Here is a 10,000-nt window from a genome sequence, read left to right on the forward strand (position 1 = left end):
AGAGGGGGAGGGGGACAGGCAGACAGACAGACCGAGGAGTAAAATATGGAATTAAATTTCAGACAAAAACGAATGTTTACTCTATACAATAGGGGATAATTATTTAAACATACAAGTATCAATAATGAAACAAACAAATCTCTAAAGCCAATTGATATTTGGTCGTGCCAAGCACTTGACACGATCAAATATTAATTAGTTTTAGAGATGTTTTTTGTTTCATTATTGATACTTGTCCGTTTAAATGCTTATCTACTGTTTCATTGACTAATATATGTGTGTGTGCTTGTGTTTGTCAGTGAGTTCGATATCGAGTATCGCCATTGCTTGACCACGGCTAAAAGTAGGAGGAAAGCAGTCACCAGATTGATATAAAAAATATTTTTTAGTTTATGGCCAATGTAGTGCATGCCCGTTCAAAAGAAACCATAAAATATTGCACGTACAAAAATTCTCTAGTCAATGTATTCACAATTTTGGATTTGGCACTAAAACGCTTAAGGTACCAAAACTATGTAAACTTATATATGCCACGTTGGCAACCTTTAAAGGCAATAAATAACACCACAACGATGTATAAGGGTAAAAGGTGACAGTGCTGGTATGACATCCTATGAATGCCACTTTTTTTGTTTTTTTGCTTTGTTTTTTTTTTTTTATTATTAGATTGGTTTAGAAAGCTGTCCACCAACGTTCACTGTGGGGGGCAACTAATGCATAGTTTTACCTGTTACCAGTTTATTTTTACTTTCTAAAACTGTTAGGACGAAATAAAAGTATAATGCAAAGGGGAATAACTCTTTACTTCTTTCAATATGAATTTTATAATAATTTAGATTGTCTCCCCAACTTCATCTCGCATTCACCAACTAATTGCTTCCCTTAAAAGGGTATTTCACAACACTCGGAAAAAAGACGTAATTTTGTATAGGCACTGTGAGTTAACAAGAGGACTTTTTACCATTTTTGGTCTAGTACTTCAGAGGGTCCGCATGAATGTCCAAAAGAAAAAATTCAGTACCATATCATCCACATCATCCCCCCCATATTACGGCATATGTGAATTTTTGTTAATTAATAAAATCACGTAGAAGGCTTCATTTCCGAGCAAATTAGATGTCATTTTTAGATTCCACAAGTAAAACAAAAACGTACCTAAATATCACATCATGTTCCAAACAAGAAAATGTAATTATTAAAATGTCGCCTAAGCGATTTATGCAAAACGGAAAATGCGGTAAATGGGTAACTGTTTGGAGTCACGTGCTCAAATTTTCAGGATTTCTTCATTTTTATGGTATTCATCTCTAGTGTAAGTTATAATAAAATATGAGAACAGGATTTCAGTTCCTGGATCTCTTGACATGAAATTACCCGTATATATATATATATATATATATATATATATATATATATAGAGAGAGAGAGAGAGAGAGAGAGAGAGAGAGAGAGAGAGAGAGAGAGAGAGAGAGAGGGGCAGGCAGATAGACAGACAGAGTGAGGAGGGGAGACAGAGAGAGACAGAGAGAGACAGAGACAGAGAGAAAGAGATGTATGTATATATATGGGTAATTCTATGTCAAATCATATGTGTGTGTGTGTGTGTGTGCGTGCGTGCGTGCGTATTTGATGACAATTATGGGAATGACATCCTAATTTGATGGAAAGTGAAAATTATTTATTCATCAATATTTTAATCTTTAGAAGAAAACTTCTTTGGGATGATTTTCTGAAGAAATAAAATCCAAGTACAATATTTAAAAATATCTAGATTCATTTTGTTTTGTTTTGTTTTGTTTTTTTCTTTTCAGGATGATAGACATTGGAATTCAAACTGTGTAATGCGTTTATGACATGAAATGAGTGGATTTTTTTAATTGACACATAGTTGTTACAGTGGTGCGATTTGGACGTGAATGGAATGTTTTTGTTCTATTTTTTCGAACGAAGTCGTGAAATAAAGACGAAACGTTGATGAATATATATATATAATTTGGTTTTATTCTTCTCTCTCACGCACACACAGACTCTCTTTCTCTGTCTCTCTTTCTCTCTCTCTCTTTCTCTCTCTCTCTCTATATATATATATATGTGTGTGTGTGCGCGCGCGTGTGCACGCGCATACATGTGTCTGTGTGTGTGTGCGTAGTTAATTGTGTAAATAATGATATATTATCTTACAGATATATATAATTATAAAACTCAAATGACCTTGTAACGGGTGTTTTAACCCAACATCCGGTGTACGATTTCCGGTTGCGCATGCGTACATAAACATAAACCCATAACATATACGGAAATGGACGACGTAAAAGAAAAAAATGTTTATTTGGATAATTTAAACGCGAAAAAAAATTAGAGCGCTGAAAACGTACACAGTAAAACAATACACTTTATTTTTGCGTTGATTATTTATTTATAACGTACATTTAAAAAAACATGTTTACAAATAAATAACCAACGCGACAATGAAACGTATTGTTTTACTGTGTACGTTTTCAGCGTCCCAATTTTTTTTTTCGAATTTAAATTATCCAAATAAACAATTGTTTATGGTTTCTGCATTTTTTTTACATCGTTCATTTCCGTATTACGTTTAAGTTATTTTAACGCCATTTTCTTACAAATAAATCTACTTTAACCCGTTGAGAACCATAAGAACATTTTACAACGGCGATTTACCCATCGCCTTCTTTATTTTTTAAATTTTATTCTCCATATTTTAATACACCTTTCTTAAAAACATTCATACATTTTCTTCTACACTACCAATATAAATAAATAACCCCGAAAATGTTTTTTTTAATTTGCATACAAATAAATAATCAATGCGACAATAAAACGTATTGTTTTAATGTGTACGTTTTTAGCGTCCCAATTGGGTTTTTTCGCGTTCAAATTAAAAGATATATCAAAATTTGAATTTAACTTTAAGTATTATGATATCTGTTCAGTACATATTTACCTATAAGCATGGCAAACCAATTATAATTCAATGGCTATAAGTTTTTGTTTTTTTCAAAATAAATAATTATAAACAGAACGACTCATAGAAATCTATCTCTATCCTTTTTCATTTTAATATACTTTCATGGAAATGTTTCTGTTATGTCAGAAAAAAAAACTATTTTCGTTACGTCACAAGTTGCACGCTCATACATGAATTCCACAGCTAATATAACATACTGACCCAACGGGTCACGGGTAGTCTAGTATATATATATATATATATATATATATATATATATATATATATATATATATATATATATACCCAATACTATGCCAGGTAGAATAGTAAGAATTATATTTTGTATAATTTATTTCGAAATGCTAATGTTTCGATCCAACATTCTTATTTAACTTTAATACAATGAAACAACGACCAGATTATTTTATTTCACTTTCAAAATTACGTCATCTTGCATTCCAAAACAATCACCTACCTATGTACTTATTATGTTGTTCTGATAGACATTACGTATTCCACGGGACAATAGTCCGAAAAAAATTAACGTGAATGATAACGTGGATTTCAACATTATCTCCCCTTTATATATATATATATATTTTTTTAGTTTTTCAATAAATTTTTATTTTTCAGCCTTGATTAATCGTGTTCTGTATTTTACTTGTGTATGTCTTTTTATCATTATTTTATATTCAATAATGTTTTCTTGTATAGTTTTTTATTCTATTTTCTTCTTTTTTTTATTCTGATTTAGCCAGATAGGCGACGAATATGGCTTGCTTCGTTTGTAAGGAAGATTTTTTTTTCTTTCATTCTTCGACGTTTGTTCTTGTTTCTATGGCAAGGTTTCCCTCTTCGCATTTTTATTTCATCCCATTCCCTCTTTTTTATTCTTTTTCTTTCATATCTCATTCTCTTGATTTCTCATTCGTTTTATTTATACTCTCTTTTCCTTTATCCTCTTCTTTTCTTCTTCCTATCATTTTTCCTTCCGTTTTGTTTTCCTTTTATATCTCATTATTTTTTCTTTATCTTTTCATTTCATTTTTACCTTGTATTTCTTATTTATGTTCTTTTTATCTTTCATTTCATTTTTTGTTTTTCTTTTCATTTTTTTGTTTTTCATTTCATTTTTTTGTTTTTCATTTCATTTTTTTGTTTTGTTTTTTTCATGTTTGGCTTTCTATTTATTCCATTTATTTCTACTTCCTTTTCATTTCTATCCTTTCTTTCTTCCTTCTATCGGCTGTTCTACCCATCATTTCTCTAATAATGCAAATTATTGATGAGTATTTATTTTAAACTTTACAACAAAATTTTAAGTTATACTTAAAACAAAAATAATCAAAAACTTTTTCAATAATGGCCGGGTGATCATTGTAGTTGTTAATGTATCAGAACAGTTATTGAAAAAATCCGATTAAAACGTTGTATTATATAATTAAGCGTAATGGAATCGGATAAAATCCCGGAACCATACCAAAGTCAAAAGAATAAGAGTAAATTCTTTGAAAATCTAGGGATTAACGGACATTCTTATATTTTATTTTGTTCATTGTTCAAACACCTAATGATTATAACAAACTTTATAAAGTGCATAACTTTACTTTTGTTTCATTATTTCACTATTTCATACGTCCATATATATATATATATATATATATATATATATATATATATAGATAGATAGATAGATAGATAGATAGATAGATAGATAGATAGATAGACATTATTCAATGTACACTATACATTATTGTAATCATACATCGGTACTTTCGACTTCACAGGACTCAACCAGCAGAGCTAAAGCTACCAAATGGGACCAATTCATCAACCGATGTTTTGATTATAATATAAACATAGCAACAAAAAAACAACAATGTATTGTGTCTATTAAATATATATGTGTGTCTGTATTGAATTTGTTAGCTCCTAAAATTATAGAAGAGGGTGCTCGATATTGATGATAGCGTTATGTATTAAGTGATCCGATTACGAAGTAATGGACAACGGTTCAAATTTTTGAAATCTGGTGCTTTGAAAAAACATTGGTGGAAGTCGAAAAATAATTCTGGGGCTACGTTATGAAGAGATGTTCTTAGGGGCGAAACAAAGACGTACGTCTCATACATCTCTGAAAATAATAATTACTTTAAATACACTGCCCCCTCTGTCTGTCTGTCTGTCTGTCTGTCTGTCTCTCTCTCTCTCTCTCTCTCTCTCTCTCTATCTGGTTTCCAAATAGCTTGTGAAAAATCGTCTGTCAGTTGTTTAATTGATTGTAATTAACAACAATTCCGCTAGACAACGAAACCAGAAGAATTTACCAGCAACCATCCAAGTGTACCAGAGAGCGGAAGCAAGTATAGCAGCTGTATGCGAATGACCGAGCCGTATGTGAGATGACGTCACGGCAAGGAAAAAGGAAAAAAAGGGAAAAAAAAAAGAATGTATGCGCAGACCGATGATCACGCTAGAGACACGTGGGTTACGTGGCTGGAGAAAGAGAAATAAAAAATCTTTTGTTAAAACCTGAAACAACGTTTTGAATTTCTTTCGTCTTTCTTTCTTATGTTCCTTGCGACGGTGTCTACATGTGTAACACGTGTGTAACACGTGTGTAAAACGTGTGTAACACGTGTGTAAAACGTGTGTAAAACGTGTGTAACGTTACACAAGAAAACTCTCATCGAAGCCGGATAAGTAAGCGTGCCTTTTATCTCCTCGTTTTCATGAGAGCAATCACTATCGTTAACAGAGTATATGTAAATCAAAGCTTCGAGAGATAAAGTCAACAACGCATGGTGTCTCGTAGTTTCAAACCTTGCATTCCTCAAACCATGTTATACAAAGTGGGCCAGAAGTAGTGACCTATTTTAAAACTTGAATAACTTTCTTTTTATTTTTAAAGATATACTCAGCAAATTTGAAATGTAGTTGTATCAGTCCTTCCGAGATTTTTGAAAATACTGAGTTTCATTTTATTACTTACTAGTAGGTCCACCCAGCTTTGCTCGGGTCCTATGTACTGTTCATAACTTTATGTGCCTATGTATATATTAAAAAGTGTGAATATGTACGGTAATGTCTTTCTATATAATAGGCTTCCTTAACTACTATAGAGAAAAGTTGGTAGCGACCGCGAAGTCAATTTTTTTTAAAATTTGACCCCAATTTTGACCCCCTTAACATTTATTGTTTTGGGGCTCAAATTCAATTAAAATGTTTGATCCATGTCCAAGTAACCTACATCTAAAATTTCAAGTGTTTAGGCCCAATATTGACGGAGGAGTTTGGTAGAGTCTGCAGCGGTCAACTCTGTAAACAGCCAAATTTTCACCCAAAAACAGATTTAAAAGCTTGGTGCATGTCTAAATACACTTTATGTAAAATTTCAAATGTTTAGACCCAAACTTGGCTGAATAGTTTGATAGAAACAGCAATGGTAAAATCTTTTGGATTTTGACCCCTTGGAAGCCAAATTTTCAGAAAAAAAAACGAATAAAGGCTTGCCCTATGTCTGAATACACTTTATGGAAAAATTCAAATGTTTAGACCCAAAATGGACAGAGTAGAGACCGCAGAGGTCATTTTTTATTTTTTAAATTTGACCTAATTTTGATTCGTTCCTCGATGGGCACACGACTCATATTGGTGTTGGAGAGGTTGCTTTAGTTAATCTGAAAAAGTAAAATAAAGATATTCAATATTAAAAAAATATTAATTTTTCAATAGATCGCTACTTTTGGATCACCCTTGTGTCATTTATATAGATAAAACCGGGTTAAATAGGCGGACACCTTAAATTCCTCAATTCTTTTCTTACTTTTTTTGCTCTCTCTCTCTCTCTCTCTCTCTCTCTCTCTCTCTCTCTCTCTCTCTCTTGTACACCCTACCTCTCTTTCATCTACTTATCCTCATTTGCTTTTCCTTTTAAGTTTCTTATTCTAAATCACTTTTATTCCGTTCATTATCCCATACTCTCTCTTGCCTCTCTCCCTCCCTCCTACTTTCATTCTCTCCATCTCTATTCGTTCATTTTGCTTCCTTTTTCCTTTCGCTTTTTGATTCATGACGTCATCCATATTTGTCGCTTCATATTTTTTGTTGTATGTTTGTTTGTTTGTTTTTCTCTTTCAAAAACTTTTTTTTCATGTTTTCTTTTTATTTTCTGTTCCTGGTGCATTCATTTTTTATTTTCAGCTTTTCATTGCAATCAAACTTCCTCGTCCTTTCGTCATCATTAAATTCGTTCATATGTTCGTCTTCGTTTCACATATCTCTCATTTTAATTTCCATCTCTCCTATTTTCATTATTCGTCTAACCTTTTTTTCTATTTCTGTTTGCAATTTTTTTGTTATTTAACTGAGATTTAACTTACTCGTGGTCCGTTGTCTTTAGTTTAACGGTTATAAGCGTCTTTTTTATATTACTTTTTTCTTACAAGGGAATCACAATTTATCAAAGCTCAGAGGCCACTCGAGGATAAGGGTTAAAGAGTGTACAGCGATCAAAAGGGCAATATAGTAATCGTTAAAAGTGTAAATTTAATAAATTGGATTACTTAAGGGGAACGGCTAATCAAGAACTTGTTTACGTTGGACTTGAAGACGGACATATTGTAGTCAGCTGGAAAGCAAGTAAACGGAACAGAGTTCCACAGGTGTGCAGTTCTAAGAAAGAAGCTTTGTTCGTGAAATTTACGTTTCGGTTTAGGCACAGAGAAAGAGTGGGAGAAATTATTGATAGTGTTTTCAGCTAGATGAGTGTTTTTCGTGAAAGTTTGGCAAAGTGGGGGACCATAGATTGGAGCTCAGACTTGCGTTCACAGTAGATGACGTTGTTGTTTTGTGACGTCATCAATGAAAACTGGGGCAAGGATAACTACGTTCAACGTATGAAGTCATTAAGAAGGATCATCTACTCGACGAACTGTCTAGACACCTGAGTTCTCATAGAGTTATATGGGGTAACTTGGGGCAATTCCATACTATACCTTTTGCTTTGTTGAATTCTAATTCTGGAGTAAAGCATATCAACCCTTTAAAACAAGCTTACAACCAGTTTAGCTATCATACAACAGATCAAAAAAACAAATAGAATCAAACAGAAAAGTAGAAAAATTGACTTAAAAAATCATTAAGTACATAAGAAAATGGACTAATTCGATACCTTCCGTTTAGTAATTACGTAATGTGGGAAACATCAACAAATTAAGATAGAAATAAAACTAACTAGTAAACTAAGCAGGATAGAAGAGGCATAGACATAACTAAAAAAAGAGAAAGACACAGAAAGATTGATAAACTGTCAATTGTCTCTGACAAAAAACTAACTGCACAAGCCTTAGTTCATAGCAGTAGAGAAACTTTTAAAAATGTTTCTTCTAACTTTGGAAGGAACCCGTTCAGGGTCGTCATCACTGTCTGCGTAATCATTGTTTCTTTGTAGCTCTGTGATGTCAGCGTCTGGCTGTCTAGAATGTGCTTTTGGTTTCCTCGTACTGGTATTCTTTCCCTCGACCTCGCTCTCGAGATCCTGTCTTCCTTTCTTTCTTTCTTTCTTTTTTTTTTTTTTTTTTGATGCTTACTCTTTTTTGTCATTTTGAAGTCGCTGCAGACATTCAGCTGAAGTCAGACTCTATAAATACTGCTTTTTGATGGCCCTTTGTCTGTTGGCATAATTTTTCTTTCTTTCAGGCCGAGCCAGAATGGACGTCAACTTTCTGATGAAGAAACCATTTATAGTCTTCTTCATTTGGATTTGTAGTCATTTTAGACATTTGACAAAGGAAAATGGGTCATCTGTTGATATGGAAGGCACAGGTTCTGATAAGAAAGGTACATTTGCATATGATCTTGAAGGCATATACAGCACATGTGTGCTGGATATGAATATGGGCGCCTGGTCGTCTAAATCTAATGGGGTGCAGGTCGATCAAACTTTTCTGCAGAGTCATACACAGAGGGCTGTTATCTGTTTGACATCCCATAGCATTACCTAGCACCCTTTGAATGCTGCCGTGATGTTGTCTGCTGACAAACAGTTTTACTACCATAGAAACTTGATGAGACTTGGAAAAAGAAGTTCTTTACTGAGATGCATGCCCAGATTCTGCCGGGCAAACCAAAGAATGACAAATTATAGAATAATGACAAATTCACTAGCAAGAAAATAGAATAAGAGACTAAAATATAAAGAATGAAAGCCTGTTTCATATTAAACAACTATTAGTTTGTGTGCTGGTATCCTTTGGGAAATTCCATACACCAGGGTTATGTAATTTCCCTAATCACATGTTCATCTGACAAACCATAAATTCAATAAAGATGACTATAATCATTATTCCAATCTTGATCAAAATCTATTAGAAGGTTTTGGTTTTAGGAAATGTTTCCAATTTAATCCTTAAACTCATGAGCACTTAAGACATTCAGAGAATTAGGCTTAATTGCCTTTGATTCTCTCTAAGAAAGGGTTTGTTTATTGTTAATTGTCTTGGGTGCTCCTATCGAACAACACTGGCAGAGCTGCTGAAGTATTTTTGTAGGCAAGAGCGAGCTTATCCTAATGTGTTGGGTTTTCAAAACCACACATACATAATTTTGTGTCTGACTTTCTAGCAAGGAGCTAGATAATGTGCCTCTTATCTGTGGTTAAAATTTTATGGGGGATACTTGAATTTTTACGCAAGTGCTACACCCCTATTTTGCACCTTACGCATAAAATAAATTGAACTAAATGTAGCCTACATTATGTATGTGTGTGTGCAGTACATATGTATACGGCATAATTATGTTGGCATATCGGTCCTTGCGACATCATCGAAGTTAAGCAATGTTGAGCCTGGCCGGTACACGATGAGTGAAGGAATACCAAGCGCTATACACAGAAAAACTTCAACACCTTCCTACAAGAACTGCTAAAAGATTAATTCGTCATGTCCCTTGATCAAAATATAAATGCGACTGTGGCAGCCTGGCTGATTTTAATATATATATCTATATATATCTATATATATATATATA

At 33.2% G+C, this 10,000-nt stretch overlaps 1 protein-coding gene across 4 annotated transcripts in view; it reads left to right on the top strand.

Annotated features, from left to right (window-relative positions):
* LOC145293079 (uncharacterized) overlaps positions 1 to 10,000 on the top strand; it is a 665,443-nt gene that overhangs the window by 470,857 nt on the left and 184,586 nt on the right. The window contains exon 8 of one of the 4 annotated variants that reach the window (XM_080139450.1): positions 3,726 to 3,758. The exons of the other annotated variants lie outside the window; for them this stretch is intronic. Within the exon in view, the coding sequence (XP_079995576.1) occupies positions 3,726 to 3,758 (33 nt within the window). The remainder of the gene's footprint in view (positions 1 to 3,725; positions 3,759 to 10,000) is intronic. 4 annotated transcript variants of the gene reach the window in all.

Source organism: Euprymna scolopes, chromosome 2, assembly GCF_053919585.1.
Source record: "Euprymna scolopes isolate OS-2025 chromosome 2, ASM5391958v1, whole genome shotgun sequence".
Classification (NCBI taxonomy): domain Eukaryota; kingdom Metazoa; phylum Mollusca; class Cephalopoda; order Sepiida; family Sepiolidae; genus Euprymna; species Euprymna scolopes.